The 19,946-nt window shown below is 39.1% G+C and overlaps 1 protein-coding gene across 1 annotated transcript in view; it reads left to right on the forward strand.

Annotated features, from left to right (window-relative positions):
• Positions 1-1,539: 1,539 nt before the first annotated feature.
• Positions 1,540-19,946, forward strand: part of LTN1 (listerin E3 ubiquitin protein ligase 1) — a 58,962-nt gene continuing 40,555 nt past the window's right edge. Inside the window, exons 1-9 of the mRNA XM_006056356.4 lie at positions 1,540-1,681; positions 7,078-7,281; positions 7,884-7,982; positions 8,991-9,221; positions 11,488-11,540; positions 12,293-12,473; positions 17,287-17,460; positions 18,400-18,590; positions 19,669-19,804. Of these exons, the coding sequence (XP_006056418.3) occupies positions 1,640-1,681; positions 7,078-7,281; positions 7,884-7,982; positions 8,991-9,221; positions 11,488-11,540; positions 12,293-12,473; positions 17,287-17,460; positions 18,400-18,590; positions 19,669-19,804 (1,311 nt within the window). The 5' untranslated portion in view covers positions 1,540-1,639. The remainder of the gene's footprint in view (positions 1,682-7,077; positions 7,282-7,883; positions 7,983-8,990; positions 9,222-11,487; positions 11,541-12,292; positions 12,474-17,286; positions 17,461-18,399; positions 18,591-19,668; positions 19,805-19,946) is intronic.

Below are 19,946 nucleotides of genomic sequence, written 5' to 3' on the forward strand. Positions count from 1 at the left end.
GTGACTGAACTGAACTGAACATTTTCCCATCTTCCTTCAGCCACTACCATGTCATTCTATTGCTACCCTTGTGTGCAAATACCTCCCGTTTGGCTCCTACTGCTAGTGAAAAGTTGCTTAGTCATGTCCAACTCTTTGCAACCCCGGGGACTATTCAGTCCATGAAATTCTCCAGGTCACAATACTGGAATGGGTAGCCATTACCTTCTCCAGGGGACCTTCCCAACCCAAGGATCGAACCCAGGTCTCCCGCATTATAGACAGATTCTTTACCAGCTGAGCCACGAGGGAAGCCCTCATTTTACTTATAAGTGAGCAGTTATGGAGGATCAAGGGCTCAGACTCTCCTCTAGCAGCTTCCTTTGCTTAAGCAAAAGGGGAAAAGGGAAGGAACACATCCTTACAGAGTGGACGTCACCAGAGTGAACTCCGCCACTGTGATGTGAGGCCACTTGGAAATACAAGTAAGCCCGAGTGGCTCTCAGCCCTGCGTTGCTTGGGACAGGGCGCAGGTAGTTAACATCTAGGAGCAGAGTCAGAAAAAGCTGCATTCGAGTCCTGTCTACACTGTGCATTGGCAGCAGGAGCCAGGGCAAGAGGCTTTACTCTGCTGACCCTCGCTCCGTTTATAAACATGGATGGGATCGTGCTTATCTCAAAGGACGCTGGAAAGATTAAACGAGACGTTTGCAAATGTCCTAAAACTGTACACACACGGCACTCAGCAGGCCTTCAATAAATGGTACCTAGCTTTAGTGTTCAGTTCAGTTCAGTCGCTCAGTCGTGTTCGACTCTTTGTGACCCCATGGCCTCCCTGTCCATCACCAACTCCCAGAATTTACTCAAACTCAGGTCCATCCAGTCAGTGATGCCATCCAACCATCTCATCCTCTGTCGTCCCCTTCTCCTCCCGCCTTCAATCTTTCCCAGCATCAGGGTCTTTTCAAATGTGTCAGCTCTTCGCATCAGGCGGCCAAAGGATTGGAGCTTCAGCTTTAGCACCAGTCCTTCCAATGAATATTCAGGACTGATTTCCTTTAGGATGGACTGATTGGATCTCCTTGTAGTCCAAGGGACTCTCAAGAGTCTTCTCCAACACCACAGTTCAAAAGCATCAATTCTTCAGCGCTCAGCTTTCTTTATGGTCCAACTCTCACATCCATATATGACTACTGGTATGAAACACGTGTTTTCAAGTTCTAAATAAGCAGGAAGCTGGTGGGGATAAGAGAAAGCAAAATTAAATGCAGAACTGACTAGAATCAGAGGAGTTGGGAACATGCAGGAATTTTAGAAATTCTCCTACCGCTAAGGAGGGAACCAATCTTGTCTTAGCAAAGCGAGAATAGCAGCATTTGGAGCCTTGGGTCTCCAAGGCGTGGCTTCCTACTGCGCAGGAATTACGTCACTAGGATGGGCGTGGCTCCAAGTGTGACGTATCCCGCAGCGGATGGTCCCGGAAGCGGCTGGAGGTGGCGGGGGTGGAGTAGGGCGGGAGATGGGCGGGGTGGGTGGCGGAAGGGGCGGGCCGGGGGAGGTTGTTCCTGTGAACCCTTTTCCGGTGCCAGGGGCCGGAAGTTGTGGCCCGGCTGTGTCAACTCGGGGGCTGCGGGCTGAGAGTGCGGCTGAGACCGCGACCATGGGCGGGAAGAACAAGCAGAGGACCAAGGGGAATCTGAGGGTGAGTGCAGGGTGAGCCAGTCGGCGCGGGAATCCTCTCATCGCTGCGGCTGGCTCTGTCTGCCCGGCGCGTGGCCGGAGGTTGTGTGGAGCGCGACTGTGGAGTGGCATGTGTTTGCGTGTCCAGTGTGACCTCTCTGTTGTGTGTGCGTCCCTGCGGGCGGGGTGGGATATCTCTGAGCAGAATGGGGATGTTAAGCAGAGAGGAAAGATGTTACCGTGCCCAGCTGTCCCTAGCTGAGCACACTTCCTAGCCACCCCCCACTCCCCCCCGTTTTCATTAAGAATTGGTTCAGTGTCAGCTTCCCCTGGAAGGTTACCTGGCCAGGGTAGCAGCGGGTAGCATCGTGAACAAGGGAGTGGAGTGGGAGATAGTTAAGGTGAGCCTGGAGTGCACGGAGTCTCGGATCACGTCGCTTCTTCGCTCAAAAATCTGCTGTGGCTCCCCACATCCATCAGGGTATAGGCAAAGCTCTTACGATGATATATATACGGGATATGGAGTCTGCTCCGTCCCCTTTCCATCTCCGACCCCATCTTCAGCTTCCTTGTCTCTCACTCCATCAGGCCACACTGATCTCTTCCAGAACCTTGACCTTGCATGGCAGGCTCCCGACGCTCTTTGCCCGAGACAGCTTAGTGAGGTCTCCCATGATCACCCTATTTTCAGCTATAGCCTTCCCCTCCACCCCCACCCCCTCCACCGCTCCCTGTTCTCTTTTCCTGCTTTATTTTATCCCATTGCATATCTGACTTCTCACATACTATTTGTTGATTGTCCTGCTTCATTTACTGTCTTGCTTCGTTAGAATATTAGTATAGGACATAAGTATTTTATGAAGGTAGGTGTTTTTATCTGCTGCTATTTATTATCTTTGGAACCTAGAACAAGGACTGGCATATAGCAGAAGTTCTCTAAATACTTGTTTAAACTCCAGAGTGGACTAAAGATACAAGACTGAGAATGTCATAATGGTGTATTTTTTATAAAGATTTTTTTATGGTACTTTAGGTTTTTAATGGCGCAGCCTAATTTCATGAAGATGCTTCTTTCTGATCCAGTTCTAGTGATTTCAGTACCACGGTTTCTTTAGATCTGTCAGTCTTCTTTCGTGGTTAATAATATCAACAATAATAACAGTAACTAGCCTGTGTCAGTACTCTTATATACTTTACTTGCATCCTCATTTAATTTTAATTTTTTATTTAAATTTTTTTCTCAATGTTTAGTTTTGAAGTATTCCAAATATGAGGAAAAGTTGCAAGAATATTGGAGCAACAACTCATAAATTCTTTACCTAGAAATACCAATTGGTAGGGCTTCCCAGGTGCCACTGGTGGTAAAGAACCGGCCTTCCAATGCAGGAGCCACAAGAGATGCGGGTTCGATTTCTGGGTAGGAAAGATCCCCTGGAGGAGGGCATGGCAACCCACTCCATTATTCTGGCCTGTGATCCCATGAACAGAGGAGCCTGGCGGACTGCAGTCCATAGGGTTGCAGAGTCGGACACAACTGAAGCAGCTTAAGACACACACACGAACCAGTTGGTAATCTGGTCACGATTGCTTTCTCTTTCTAAATATATGTATTTTGCCTAACCATATGACAATTAGGGGCAGAAATCATGACCCTTAATTCCTAAATACTTCAGCGTGTACATTCTAAAAACAGCAACATTCTTCTTCATAGCCATGAGAAATTATCACATGCAGAAAATTTAATTTCAATATAATACTATTATCTAATAATATACAATAATATATTCACGTTTCTGTAGTCATCTCAGTATTGTTCTCTATAACTTTTATTTTAGATACAACACTTTTAAAAACATTGGAGATCCATTGAAGGATCATTCATTCCATTTAGATCTAGGCATTTTCTTAGTGCCTTTTTTTGGTTTGTTTTTTTGGAGGAGCATTCTTTCATAGTATGAACAATTTGGCAGAATGTAGGCAATTGACTTGTTTAACTTAGATTTGTCTAATTGTTCCTCATAATTAGATTCAGGTTAAACAGTTTTTGACAGAAATACTTCCTTGGTGATGTGTCTTTCTTAGTGCCTCTCACACTGTGGAGACACATGGTGCCTGCCTGTCCCATTATGGGTGGTATATGTTTAGTCACTTGATTAAGCTGATGTTCATTGTATAGGTTTCTTTTTCCACTGACTAACAACAAATAATCTGTGGAATGGTAGTTTGAGATTAGGACTAACCTCTTACAGAATTTCACTTAATGGTTTTGAGCATCCTTTGATGATTCTTGCTGGAATCAATTATTATTATGGTAGTTTGAAAACTTTATGTTTAATCATGGAGTGAAGTGAAGTCGCTCAGTTGTGTCCAACTCTTAGTGACCCCATGGACTGCAGCCTACCAGGCTCCTCCGTCCATGGTCACCCTAAGTAATGATTTAGTTACTGTTACCTCATTTTAAGCCACATTCCCTGGTGGCTCAGAAGGTAAAGAGTCTGCCTGCAATTCAGATGACCTGGCTTTGATCCCTAAGTCGGGAAGATGCCCTGGAGAAGGAAATGGCAACCCACTCCAGTATGCTTGGCTGGAAAAGCCCATGGATGGAGGAGCCTGGCAGGCTACAGTCCATTGGGTCTCGAAGAGTTGAGTCAAAGCTATAGTTTTTCTAGTAGTCATGTATGGATGTGGGAGTTGGACCATAAAGAAAGCTGAGCGCCGAAGAATTGATGCTTTTGAACTGCGGTGTTGGAGAAGACGCTTGAGAGACCCTTAGACTGCAAGGAGATCAAACCAGTCAGTCCTCAAGGAAATCAGTCCTGAATATTCATTGGAAGGACTGATGCTGAAGCTGAAGCTCCTATACTTTGGCCACCTGATGTGAAGAACTGACTCATTGGAAAGATTGAAGGGAGAAGGAGAAGGGGAAAACAGAGCATGAGATGGATGGCATCACCGACTTGATGGACATGAGTTTGAGCAAGCTCCCGGAGTTGGTGATGAACAGGAAAGCCTGGCATGCTGCAGTCCTTGGGGCCGCAAAGAGTAGGACACGACTGAGCGAGTAAACTGGATAACCGATTTCCTTTGCTGTATACCTGAAAATGGCAAAACATTGTAAATCATCTATACTCCAATAAAAAAGAATTTTTTTTTTAAGGTTGCTGTTAAGAAAAAAAAAGATCAAATTGTGAAAAGGCATGACATATGCAGGGACCTTTGTATTGAATTTGGGACTGGAACACACATGGTGGGAACAAAATTAAGAGAGGGGAGGACGGAAGTGGGACGAGGGAAGAAAAGAGTGGCAAGAAGGTGACTGGAGAGGTTGGGTCCAGATGGTGAAAATCTTGAAAGTCATCTTGAATTTGGTCTTTAAACGGTAGACTCCAGGTTGCCACCTCAAATGCCTCTAGAAGCCGGGCACAAAAGAATGAAGTAGGTGTGGTATAAGAAAATGAACTGCCAGAAATAGAATCCCAGTTCTTAATTTTTGAACTGTGGGTACAAGTAGCTAATCCACAATGGAGAAAGTAATGAGAAACAGTAACTACATTTTAAATTCAAAGTAGACCTTGAAAAAGATATAGTTAGTTAAGAATAGTTTGTTATTTTTGAAACTAGACATCTGATACCTTTCCTTCTGCACTGTCAGCTCTGACCTTAAGGTCAGTTCAGCCTTGACTCCTTCAGCTTTTTATACTACTTCATTATTGTGTTTCACAATGAAACTTCACTCATGAGATAATAGAGAAAATTCCAGTGTCTTAGTGTCATCACTGTTGGTTTTCAGAATTGTACTTCACTGACCTCCTCTGTAGGTCTTTTAAAAAATTAATTACTTGTGTTTTCTTTTTGGCTGTGCTGGGGCTTCGCTGCTACACATGGGCTTTTCCCAGTTCTCCCAGGTGGACTTCTCACCGGAGGGTCAGTTGTGGCGCTCAGGCTGGGTTGCCCTGCAGGATGTGGGCTTTTGCTGGACCAGGGCTTGAACGCACGCATGTGCCCTGCACTGGCAGGTGGATGCTTAAGTCCTTCTCTGTAGCTCTTTATTCATGTATCAGTATTGAGAAAGGTGGACTGAATAATGTTAGTTCATTTTAATAAAGTCTCAAAATAGAGAACCTTTTTGAAATTAGTCTTAAATGCTTCTGTTTGGGGGAAAAAAATGAGTCCATCATTTTCATTTCTGGTCACTCATTTCAGTTCAGAAAGTAGTCCAGATAATAATTTCTTGATAAATGAGTTTCCCAAACACAGTTTTTCTGGGTATCAGCAAACTAAATCACATATTTGTATTTTCAGCCATTCTTAACAGAGAAATACACAGATGAGTTTAGATGGGTTGTGATGTCATCCTGGACATTGAACTGAGGCATTTTCTTATTAGATGACAGTGAATATATTAATTTCTTTCATCAGTTTAGATATTTTCTGTATCTGTACAAAGAATCCTACTGGAAGCTACCATACTATGTAGCTTCCAACAAACCACTGACTATCATTCAGAATGAAAGAATGTATCTTATATCCTGACCACTGTATTTATTTTTATGTCCATAACTAATGTACTTTGTAACCATTTTAGCCCATTAGGCTAGGCTTTGGTATGTGGAAATGCCTGTGTCTGCCCACAGGGAACTCCTGGTCTAGAAGTTGCTGTCATTAGACTTGTCCTGTGATAGTTGCTTAGTAATTTCTTGAATGAGTGAATGAATGAAAAGATATAATCCATTTATGAGTTAGTTTTGCATCACTACACAGCACACATAGATGTGTATACATACTATTTATAAAAAAATTTGAAATAAAAAATTTCACAAAATAGTACTTATCCTTACCACATGTGATGTGTTCTGATTTTTAAAATTTTGTTCTGTTTCTTTAAAATGACGTACGGGCTGTTAAGTTGATATCGGGAACCTCTAATGACTTGGGTATGTGTGCATGCTGAGTCACTTTAGTGTTTCTGACTCTTTACGACCCTATGGACTGTAGCCCACCAGGCTCCTCTGCCCATGGGATTCTTCAGACGAGAATACTGGAGTGGGTTGCTATGCCCTCCTCCAGGGGATATTCCCAGTCCAGGGATCAAACTCATGTCTACCCATGTCTCTTGCATTGCAGGCGGATCCTTTACCCACTGAGCCATCTGGGAAGCCCCTAATGGCTTGTAGTCATAACTTAAAAAACATTGTTCTGATGTTTAGGAAACCGGGAAATAGCTCCTAGGATCATTAAGTACTTGTGACAGAAGTATTCCTCTTTGGGGGACATTACAATAGAGGCATAGGCCAGGGGGAAAATGTCCTCAAATGAGTTTGCTTCCTTGTGGGAATTGTCAGGGAATTATTCTAAAGAACTCAAAGTTAAATTTTGAACTCTTCCTGAACTCTGTTTTTCTCCCTACTCTCTTACCAGCCTTCAAACAGTGGCCGAGCTGCAGAACTCCTTGCCAAGGAACAGGGAACGGTGCCTGGATTTATTGGTTTTGGAACATTTCACAGTGACCTAGGCTATGTTCCTGCTATTCAAGGAGCTGAAGAAATAGACAGTCTTGTGGATTCTGATTTCCGAATGGTGCTGCGGAAACTTTCTAAGAAAGATGTCACAACAAAACTAAAAGCAAGTTTTGTTTTCATTAAAATGATCAAGAAAATCTTTTTGTTAAGATGGCATTGGTTTTTTTTTTTTTCCCCCTGGTCAAATTGCACAACCAGACATCTAACCTGTGACCCCTGTATTGGAAGCATGGAGTCCTAACCACTGAACCGCCAGGGAATTCCCATCATTAGCATATGTTATATAAAGAACAGCGAAATCATTTACCACTAATAAATACTTCTACAATTGTACTTTTTTTCTGACACATTTTATACTTGTCTTCTGGATTATAAGTTAGTTTCTTGTTCTGCACTTAGAATCACTTTGGAATTCTGGCTTTACATTTTTTCCTATTAGATAATGTAATTTTGACCCCATAATTGTAAATGGGTTTTTTTGTTTGTATATGTTTTATATTTTTTAAAAAGAGGAAAAAAAAATGAAGTTTCTCTCACAGTAATCTGTGATGGAAGTCCTAAGATTAGTATTATATGGCACAAACAAACAAAGTATTCTCATGTTACATAAAATATTTTTGCAATTTTAAAAACCAGAAATATAATCAGTAGTTAATATTATGGCTGTTGATTCATTGGCTAATGATTTTAATAATTTACTTTTAGGCTATGCAGGAATTTGGAACCATGTGTACAGAGAGAGACACAGAAATTGTAAAAGGAGTTCTTCCATACTGGCCAAGAATTTTCTGCAAAATTTCTCTTGTAAGTATTCAGACTTTCCTATTTTATTTCTGTTGTGTTGATGTTTTGTTTTTGTTTGAAGTTATGAGGACTGTCAAATTTATATGATTCATTTTTGCTGAGGGTTATGGATTGTTATGTCAGTATGGTTAAACAGATTAGATTATGTAGGTTGTGCAAAGGAGTATGTGTTTTCAGAAAATAGGTCGTTACTATAGAATTACCTGGATACTTTTGAAAATGTAAGTCATGTCCAAATCTTTGTTCTCCAGGCCAGAATACTAGAGTGGGTAGCCTTTCCCTTCTCCAAGGGATCTTCCCAGCTTAGGGGTCGAGCCCAGGTCTCCTGCATTCCAGGCGGATTCTTTACCAACTGAGCCACAAGGGGGTCCAAGAATACTGGAGTGGATAGCCTAACCCTTCTCCAGCGGATCTTCCCAACCCTGGCATCAAACTAGGGTATCCTGCATTGCAGGTGGATTCTTTACCAACTGAGCTATCAGGGAAGCCCCCCTAGACACTTTTAAGTCATAGTAAATTTTGACAGGGCTTCCCTGGTGGCTCAGCAGTAAAGAATCCGCCTGCTAATGAAGGAGACTCAGGTTAGATCTCTGGGTCTGAAAGATCCCCTGGAGAATGGCAACCTTATCCAGTATTCATGCTTGGGAAATCCCAAGGACAGGAGAATAGTGGGCTATAGTCCACAGGGTTCAAAAGAGTTGGAGGCAACTTAGTGACTAAACAGCAACAAATTTTGACAATGTAATTTCTTTGTGTACTTGCTCTGGAAGAATGAGAATGAATTATTTCATTATCCCCGGAGTAGCCTTGACTCCATCTTGAATGTAGTTCTTTTTATCTCATTGGGAAAAAGGAAGAATTAATCAATTTTTCTATATAATTATGGATTTTCCTTTAGCTCTGCACATAGGTGAATTCTTATTAATGGGTCTTCATAGCATACCCAGAAATGTCTGTATTTGTTTTTATGGGTTAGAACTGTTTTAAACCTTACTGTGTTTTCAATAGGATCATGACCGCCGGGTTCGAGAAGCCACACAGCAAGCTTTTGAAAAACTTATCCTTAAAGTAAAGAAACACTTGGCTCCTTATTTAAAAAGTTTAATGGGTTATTGGCTGATGGCTCAGTGTGATACTTACACACCAGCTGCCTCTGCAGCAAAAGATGCCTTTGAAGCAGCTTTCCCTCCGAGCAAGCAACCTGAAGCCATAGCATTTTGTAAGGATGAAATCACAAGTGTAAGTCCTGGGAACCATTCCATACCTGTTTTTCAAAGTATTTAAGGGATATGAGGCATATTACAAAGGTACCTCTTTCACCCAGCATTGTGAAGGAATGAGAAATGAAAACATTTTCAGTGGAATATTGCCTTTTTTAAATGGTGTATAACAAAATTGACCATTTTGGCTTTTTAAACTTAATTAACTTTTCAGATTGGACCATTCTTATATTATTTAGGTTTTCCCTTCTTTATTTTAATATCTAACTTACCACGTCTAAAAAACTTGAGGTATGTGCTTTGTAATATATAAACTAAAAAAAGAATCCATCTAAAAACTAAACTTCTTTTCTCCCATATTTTCAAATCAGTACATGTATACAGATATATTTAATCCTGATAATCCTTTGTATTAATATACTACAGTTTATTTAACATCTTTCACATTAGTATACATTTGGGGTTTTTCCCCAGTTTTTTATGGTAGCGAACACTGCTTCAGTGAACATTTTCTAATAGATCTCTTCATACTCTGTAGGGATGGGAGTTACAAGAACTTCTAGTAATTCAATATGTTGGGTCAAAGGATGAGAACATTTAGAATTTTTTATGGATATGGATAAACTGCCCTTCAAAAGGCCATCCAAATTTATACTCCCATTAACAGGTATACATTTCTCCAACACTTGGCCAACACCTTTACCAAATTGATAATGGCTATAGCTTTTGTGACTTCCAGTTCGTGTGTAATACTGTCCCTTTTTTCATTTTTTCCCTCATTTGCCATTCCTAAAATATGAACTAGAAAAAGTAAATTCCAGACTTGTTAGTTTTATAGCAAGAAGTAAGAATGAGCTGTGAGTCCATTGAGGAGAGATGATGTTTAAAAAAAAAATCGTGCTTTCATTCATTCCCCTATTTAGTACTCTTGTTTAGCACCCTGTGTATAATCCTACTTAAACATCCCCCCTCTCCTTACCTCCCTCCCTCCTTCCCTTCCTGCCTTCTTTAATCAGCCTTTCTGTGGTTCCCAGTACCCTTACAAATTGAAATTGCTTCTCTTGGCCTACAGGATTCTGCATGATCTCTTATTACATATCTGTTCTCTTCACCCAGCATATCTCTACACAGGCACACATATGCATTCTAGTTCCTTATTCTTGGTTCTTCCATTGTTTATTTTTCTGGGGTACCAAAGTTCTTTTTTTAGGATGAGGGTTTGTAGCTTTAATCATATTCTCAAAGGGAGTTCTCTGACCCAACTGTAAGTTAGGAATCATTGGTTTATTTAAAATATCAAGCATAAATGTTATGAGTGAAGTATCATGAGTTTGGACACTTAAGAGTTTTAGAAAATGGGTTTTGAGACAATTAATTTGGCTCTTCATAGTTTTTTTTTTCCTTGGCTTTGTTATGATTGGATAACTGATCATTGAATATGTGGATTAGCTCCTGTATTATTTCACCTTTAGTTGGTTGTGTCACAGCTATACGGATATTGGTTTGAACTTTTCTGAGTTCAGAATCAGTGTATTAGAGAGGAGTAAGACAGTGTCTGGCAGAGGTCATGGGCTCTGGCTCACACCATTGGGCCCTGCCCCTCTCTGCCGTTAGCTGGGGTGTTTGGCCACGAGCAAGTGTCTGTGCCTCCATTTCCTCATCTGTTAAAGTAGGAATTCACTGGTACTTCACTGAGTTGCTGTGAGGATTCATTTAGTTAATGCGTGGGCTACAAGGTGGGTGGAAAACCTCAGTAAATTTAGCTGGCTATTGTTATTGCTGATAAAACTGATACTGGAGCAGTGGACTTGCCTGTACTCCACCCCAGAAATAAGCAGCCTTCCTCTGCATTTCAAATAGAACCTTAGGTCTTCCTCTGTGATGGAGCAGGACACGATGTGTGTTCTTTCCTGGGAGGAGGGAGGTGTTCAAAAAAGCGGGGCGAGGGAAGCAAAGCCTGATTCTGTCCCAGACCTGCTCATCGGGGGTCCTTTCACCTCACTGCTCCGTGCAGAGAGGAATGAAAACGCAAGAGGACAAGAGTATTTAGGGAGAAAGTCCTCTTGGCAGAAACTAGAGATGTTTGAAAGAAGTACCTTATCCTTCTTCACCCTAACAGCTGCCAACCTTGGGAATTAGTAAGGGGAAAAAATTGGTGAAATTCAGACCTTTTAGTTTTGCTTCTTTTGTGAGGAAGAGGATTAAGAACTTTTATGTAAGATGTGGTTTATACTCTTGTCTCTTCACCATCGACAGTTCAATAAGATCTCAATCCCCCTCTGTAGGTGCTACAGGATCATCTTATCAAAGAAACACCTGCTACCCTCAGTGACCCACAGTAAGTTGTATTGTGTCTGTGTGACTCAGGTTAAGTGAAACTCTGTTGCACTCATAGGTAACACGAGGATAATTTCAATGTGAAGTTGAAAAAAGGGATTCTTTAAAAAAAGAAAAAGGATTCGGAATGTAGAGATGAAGATACTTAATGCAATACTATTTGTCAGGTGCAATTTTAAGTGTTTTTACTTGCAAGTTGTCCCTCTATTTAATTTGAATTATCTGGGAGCTCACACGTTTGGTTCTTTTACGAAGAGATGTTTTTAGATTTTTTTTTTTTTTCCACATCTGCCTTTTGACAGTCATAGCAGGAATCATTTTAAGGTCTGGATGAAAATAACTGAAGAACTGTGAATAGTTCTATTGAAAGGATACTGAGATGTTCCATTTACTTTTTACTCTTGTGTTCTAATCAAGCTATTAAGAGTCTGTAAGGGAGAGCAACCTTAGATACAGTATTATTTATTCTCCAGAAACATCCAGTTAACTGCTGCTGAGAGTGATATATACATATACACTTATATCAGGCCACTCCTTTTCATCTGCTTTAACCTGGTATTATTAAAAAAATATGTGATTAAAATTGCATGTGTATTTGTATTTTGTGTGGGGGTTTGACACAGGGAGAATGAATATAGAAATAAAGTAACTTTGGTAGATATTCAGTGATAAAACATTTAAAATAGAAGTGCTGCATACATAGCTTGTCTTATCCTCAGTCCTTATGTATATTTATTTTCTTTTTACATTAAGAACTGTTCCAGAGGAAGAGAGAGATGCTAAATTCTATCGAGTCGTAACTTGTTCCTTACTGGCGTTAAAGAAATTGCTTTGCCTGTTACCTGATAATGAGCTTGACTCTCTGGAGGAGAAATTTAAGTCTCTTTTATCACAGAATAAGTTTTGGAAGTATGGAAAACATAGTATACCTCAGGTATCTTAAACTTTTGGTTTTAAGACATTTCTCTGATTCCTTTTTCTCCCCTGATCTTGTTAGTTTTTATTTATGCTTAATGTTTATTGTTTATGTTTAAAACTCTGCAAACACATTTTTGTGCTGGGACTGAATCGCCTCTCTTACTAGAATGTTAATTGTATTTTCATTTTTTTACTTAGTTATTTGGACCTCAGATGCAGAGTTGAATCATCGTTTTCCTCTGTTCATGGCACCTTAAAACTTTTATGTGTGTGTGTGTAAGGCTTTTTCATTTAATGTATTTTTTTTTTCCTTTTTGTCTTTCTCCATTCTCCGCCTCCACCAGCTGACCATTCTAACTGTGATTAATCTGTGTGCTTTTGCTTGGGTAGTTGTCTCATTGTTTATGATAATTACATTCTGTGAAGTGCACAAACCCTGAATACTGAAGTATTGGTCTTAGGGTTCCTGTGAGTCTCTGGTCACAAAAGTTTTGGTAATTGTTCAGTACATTACCTTATTTTATATTTGTCTGTTTAAAGACACCTTAATTAATATACATTGTTAGTTTGCTAACTTTGAACTCCCTCACAGCATTCATGCCTGAATGAAGTTTATCTAATCTTTGTTAGGCATGTCCCAACCTATGTGTTTTTAATTCACATGAACGATTTCTGTGTTATATTTCATCTCGTTTATTGCTTTTTACTTAGTAATTTTTTTTAAAGTACTGGACTATTTCACATTCCTGTATGTGTATAGTTGGTCTGTGGCTTCTCACTGATGGGAAGTACTCAGAAGTTTGCATTTGTTCCATTTTACACCTATTCACTTCCGCAGTGATAGACACCCTGGTTGCCTCGGACTCCCTGCTCCCACAAATAAGGCAGCAGTTAGCATCTTAATTTATGTATCCCCGGATCTGTGAGAATTTCTTTTTCTGAAATCCTCTTAATTTTTAAATTGCTGAGTCAGAGAGTATATGCATACTTAATTTTCTAAAGTAGCACCAGAGTGCTCACCTAATGGGCTGCATTGCTCTAGGCTCAACCAGCAATACATGATGAATACTATTAATGTGTATCTTATATTGTAGCCAGGGCTAGGCATCATTCAACTTCTTATTTTTTTTATCAGTCTCAAATGAAGCTGTCTTTAATTTTCATTACTCTGCTGACTGGTGACTTACCATCTCTCATAAGCTTTTGAAATGTTTGTGTATCTTCTGTAAACTCCTTGTTCATATCTTTCTCCCCTTTTTTCTACTAGAATTCTCTTTTTCTTATTCTACAGGAGTTCCTTGTATATTTTCAGTATTAGTCCTTTTGTCACTTTCAGGCATTGTAAATTATCTCCCATCCTGTTACCTTTCATGTGTCCTCTTTTATTTAAAAATCTTAATTTCGATATAATCAAAACCACTGGTTTTGCCTTATGAAGTCCTTTCTCACTTAAAAAAATTTTTTTTAATTATTTATTTATTGCTTTGTATTTGGCTAGGGTTTTTTTGGACCATGCCACACAGCTTGTTGGATTTTAGTTCCCCCGGCCAGGGACTGAACCCGGGCCCTTGGCAGTGAGCACTTTGTTCCTAACCACTAGACCACCAGGGAGTTCCCTCTATCTGGCTTCTTTTGCTCAGCATAACGTTTTGAAGATTCTTTGTTGTTGTTTATATCAGTATTTCAAAGTAGTTGTACTGTTTCCACTCTAATCAGCAGTGTATGAGGTTTTTAGTTCTATCTCCTTACTTTGATATTGTCCATTATTTTAAGTCATGCTCTCAGATGTGGTATTGGGGATCAGCAACTTAGAGCTCATGGATCAAAATCTGGTACAGCTGACCTGTTTTTGTGAATCATTTTTGTATTGTTTGTGGCTGCTTTATGCTACCATGGCAGAGCAAAGTAGTAACAGAGACCATATGGTTTGCACAGTTTTAAATGTTTCTTTTCTGGCTCTTTAAAGAAAATGTTTGCTGACCTCTGGAGTAGAGACTTTTCATTGTGGTTTTAATTTGCATTTCCTTCAGGGCTAATGATATTGAACATCTTTTAATGTGCTTATTGGCCATTGTATATCTTTTTTTTTTTTTTTGGCCATATCATGTGGCAAGTGGGAAAGAATTACAGAATCTTAGTTCTGTAACCAGAGATCAAACCCAGGCCCCTGCGGTGAAAGTGCTGAGTCCTTACCACTGGATTTCCAGGAAATTCCCGCCTCCACTTTTTTTTTTTTTTTTTTGAGGTGTCTCTTTAACCCTTTTGCTCATTTTAAATTTAATATGTTGTATCTTTTATACCTAAAATTTCTACTTGATTTCTGTATATTGTTTCTTTGATGAAATTTTATACTTTTTAAAGAGCAGTTTTAGGTTCACAGCAAAATTGAGGGAAAAGTGCAGATATTTCAAATATACCTCCTGACCCTCACATACATAGTTTCCCCCATTATCAACATCCCCTTACCAGAGTGAAACCTTTGTTGTTGTTTTTTTTCCCACAACTGATGAACCTATTATCCAGAATCTATAATTTACATTAAGGTTCATGTTGATGCTGAATGTTCTGTAGGTTTGGACAGATGTATAATGACATTTACCTCGTGTTTTTCCGTTCATTGTTAGAGTTTCCTTTACCTTGCTGAGTATAGTTATAATAGCTGCTTTAAAGTCCCTGTCTGATAATAACATAGGGATCATCTTGGGATTAGCATCAGTTAATTATCTTATGCTTTGAGATGGGATCGCATTTTCTTGACTTTTGTATGTTGAGTGATGTTAGATTTTATCTTGGATATAAATATTTAGATTATAGCCTTGAATATTATGTTTTGGAGACAGGATTATGTTACATTGCTCCAAAGGGTGTTGATACGTTTGTGTTAGTGGGCAATCAACCTGGTCAGACTCAACAGCAAACTCCTGCCTGCAGTGGGCGTGGTTCAAGCGTCAGCTGTAGATTCAGGCTGTTTAAACACAGAATGAGGGGGTTGTCTTCTCTCTGCAGTTCCCTGCCGCTCTCTTGGCGTCTTGTTTGCCCTGGGCTCCTTTTCCTAGTTCCTTCAGTTCCTCCACCCAGAGGGATTCAGGCAGCTGTAGCTGCCCTTGTGCCTCTGTGCTCGTGACTGTACCACCTTCAGGGCAAAGCTGAACAAAATGGGAACTCAGTATGTGTGGACTGCTTCCTCCAAGTGATGTCTCCTCCTCCAAAATGTGTATTTCAGTCTTCAGAGACCTCAGATAGTTTTTTGGGTCTGGTTCACAGAGTCTGTAGTTGTTCTTTGCAGGAAGATCATATCAATTTCACTATTCCATATTCTTTTGCCTATTTGTAAGTTGGGTTTTTGGTCTTTATTTTTGAGTTATGAATGTGCTTTATTTATCCTGTATACAAGTATTATGTCAGATAAAACATCATGAATGTTTTCTTCTAGTATATAGCTTGCCTTTTCACTTTTTTCATGGTTTTGTAGAGTAGATGATTTTGAAGTCCTTTTATCAATTTTTTTCCTTTTACACGTCATACTTTTGATGTCTTATCTAAGGAATCTTTGCCTACTTGGAAGTTACAAAGATTTTTTAATATTTTATTCGAGAAGTTTTATAGTTTAGGTCCATTTAGGGTTAATTTTTGTATAGGCATAAAGGTGAGAGTCAGATTTATTTTTGTATAGATATGTATTTGTTGAAAGACTAGTAACTCCCTGCTTCCCCCCACCCCAGCCCTGGCTTCTTTGTCAAAATTAAATTGAACATATGTGTGGGATTTTAATTTTGGGCTCTTCTCCCATTACATCTTATGCCTGTCTTTATACCAGTACCATACTCTTATTATTGTTTTATGGTAAGTCTTGAAACCCTCCAACTTTGCTCTTCTTTTTCAGAATTCTTTAGGCTATATAAGGCCCTTGGCATCCTGGAATAATATTTTATAATACGCTGCTTACTGAATGTGGTTTTTGTTACTATTGTGAATTTTTTTTTAATTCCATATTCTGTTTTGTTTCTACTGTTGTATAGGAATGCTGTGGTTTTGTTAATTTTGTATCCAGCAACTCTTGCCTTTAAATTCTTTTTTTAGATATTTTTATAGCCTATTATTTTACTATGATTATAGATAGTAACTTGGGTTGCTTTCCAGTTCTTCCCCCCGCCCCCTTTTTTCCTCTGTATTTATTGTGTTCTCAGTGCTGTGTTGAATAGAAGTGGTGGTGGCATGATGCTCTTAAACTGAATTATGCTCTATTTATTTGTGTATTTACTTTTAGTTTAGAAATTGTACTTGGTTCTTTTCCAGATCTGCTGTGCTTTTTCTAAGATCCTTTTCCCCTCAAATTTCTTTAAACTTTTGTTTCTTTAAATGTAACAAAGGTTGTTGATACGAAGTTTGTAGCTGACAGATAATTCTAAACTTTAAAGTCTCAGGTCTCTGTGTTATCTTTTGTTTCTGCTCATAGTGGCTTATAGTATCTTATTTTTCGTTTGGCTGTATTCAACTTTTTGCTGACTAGTATATTCGTAGGATATGAGTCCCCAAATGAAGGCTTCTGAGACTGGAGAAGATTTTTATTTGCTTGAGCCAACGAAAAAGAAAGTTGAATTCTTTGTGCCTTCACTTTTGGCTTGGTAAATCCTAATGTCTTTTCAGCCATGTGGTGTCCTTAAGGCTTTTTTTTTTAATGTTAAGATTCTTAAAAAGTTTTTTCTAACCCTTTTAGTTTTATATATGGAAGGTTAGTATAAATAACCTACCTGCCATGGCCGTAAATAAAAAAATTTTTTGTCATATCTTTACTAGACTTTAAGTCAGCTTTCCACTTTTTCTTTCAGATCCGCTCAGCCTATTTTGAGTTGGTTTCTGCTTTGTGCCAGCGTATTCCACAGTTGATGAAAGATGAAGCATCCAAAGTGAGCCCGTCCGTTCTTCTTAGCATCGATGACAGTGACCCCATTGTATGCCCAGCTCTCTGGGAAGCTGTACTTTATACACTTACAACCGTTGAGGTAAGTAAGAGAGGTACGTTTAGTATATCCGGGAATACTTGTCTTCTTAATTATATTTTTTTTTCATATAGTTATTTGGCTGCGCTGGGTCTTGGTTGCAGCATGCAGGATCTTTGACCTTTGTTGTGCACGCTGGATCTTCAGTTGCAGCATGTGAGGTGCTTTAGTTGGGATCTTGAGTTGAGGCACATGAACTCTTAGTTGCCTCTTGTGGGATCTAGTCCCCTGACCAGGGATGGGACCCTGGGTCCTTGGCTTTGGGAGCATAGAGTCTTAACCACTGGACCGCCGGGGAAGTTCCTTTAATTGTGTTTTAGAAGCCTTACATACCATGCAAGAGAGCCTATCAGGTTATAATTTTTTAAACTTGCTAGAAAAGTGCTTTTTTGGACATCAAATACTTTAATCCAAAACTTGGTGTAAATCTTAAACTGAGTATAAAATGAAATAGAGTTTTTATTTTATTTTTAGTTTAGTCAATATCAATTCTTATACGGCTTAACGAAGTCAACATATCTGAATCTTACATTTAAGACTCTAGGAGATAGTGAAGGACGGGGCAGCCTGTTTTGCGACAGTCCATGAGGTCGCAAAAGTTGGGCACAACTTAGAGGCTAAACAGCAACAATAATTGCTGTCACTTTTAGAAAGCAGCTTCTTTTTTTTCTTACGTTGTTTAGAAAGTAGCTTTTTTAGGAATCTTTCAAGTTAAATAATTATTTTTGATCCATATTGTCCTGGAAGCATGTTGGATACCTGATTACCATATATAATAAATTTCTTATATAATTTCAAATTTTTAGTTTGTAGGATAGATTTTTTTACCCCCTTTAGGTAAAATACTTGAATTTTATTTTTGAGAGTCTCTGTGTCTTTTCTCTCTGTTTATGATATCTAATTACTATTATAATCTTTTTTTTTTTTTTTTAATTTGGTAAGGACTGTTGGCTTCATGTAAATGCAAAAAAAAGTGTGTTTCCCAAGCTGTCAGCTGTGGTTCGTGAAGGAGGTCGGGGTCTGGCTACTGTCATATATCCTTATCTTCTGCCCTTCATCAGCAAACTCCCTCAGTCCATTACAGATCCAAAGTTGGATTTCTTCAAGAATTTTCTCACCTCCCTAGTTGCAGGGTAAGGAATTTAAGTTTTGTGTGTGTGTCTGTGTTTTTTTAATAATTTTGTTTATGTAGTTCGTTTTGGCTGTGCTGGGTCTTCATTGCTGCTCAGGCTTTTCTCTAGTTGTGGGGGCCACTCTCTAGTCGTGGTGCGTGGGTTTCTTATTGCAGTGGCTTCTGTCCTTGCGGAGCGTGGGCTCTCGGGAGCACCAGCTTCAGCAGTTGTAGCACATAGGCTCAGCAGTTGTGGCGTACAAGCTAATTGCTCTGCGACATGTGGGATCTTCCCGGATCAGGGATCGAACTTGTGTCTCCTACATTGACAGGTAGATACTTTACCACTGAGCTACCAGGGAAGCCCCAGGAATTTAAATTCTTGACCTTTAAAGCTGAATAGATTTTTTTTTTCTTATTTTTATAAATGGACAGAATGACGTAGTTATTGTCATACTTAAATTTTCTCAAATTGTTTTGCTGTTCATTAAACACTTCTAAAGTTTTCAGACAGTTATAATTGGAATTCTTTTTTGTGATGCTTTCAAGTCTTCAGTGATAGACTATAGCAGAAAGTGAGGTGAAGTATTGTAAGACCCTTTAGGTGGAATAGGCGCTTTGTCAATGACCCGTTTTTTTGTATATTGATAAATACAAATGCCCAAATGCCGAAAATCAACCGGTGACAGGTTTTTCATTAACTTAAATATAATAGCTCTTTAAACTCACACTTAAAATGTCATTTCAGTGTATTTATTGAAATTAGTAAAAGATACCCAGTTTTATTCATGATTAAACATTTTTTTTTTCACAATACTACTATCTTTATTTGGTTAAGTCTTCTCTTTGCAATTTGCAGGTGGGTTGGTTCATGAATAGAAAATAAATGTTATCTTCTGTTGACCTATTTTTGAAAATATGCTTTTTTTCAGTTTAAGTTTATATTCTAGTTGGGCTATATTTTGGTTGGTTGGCCTTAGTTTTTCATTTAAGAATTTTATTTTTTGGAAATTGTTTTCCATGTCTTTAGTTTGGTGTTTTTGAATTGCTTATTTTCTTTTTCATGAAAGAATAAGCCACACATATTTATTATTTCTTAGGCTATCAACAGAAAGAACCAAAACCAGCTTTTCAGAGTGCTCAGCAGTGATATCTGCTTTTTTTGAATGCTTACGTTTTATAATGCAACAAAACTTAGGGGAGGAAGAGATAGAAGAGATGCTCGTCAATGATCAGGTATTTATATTGTAAAACTCATCAGTGCCTTTGCACACTACGTGTAAAGAATCAAGCTCATTGTGTGTGTTTCTGTCCTTTTTATTAATTAGCCTTCCTTGTAAAGATTTCATTTTTTATGATTTGCATATTTTTATACAGT

The sequence above is a fragment of the Bubalus bubalis genome, chromosome 1, assembly GCF_019923935.1.
Source record: "Bubalus bubalis isolate 160015118507 breed Murrah chromosome 1, NDDB_SH_1, whole genome shotgun sequence".
NCBI lineage: Eukaryota > Metazoa > Chordata > Mammalia > Artiodactyla > Bovidae > Bubalus > Bubalus bubalis.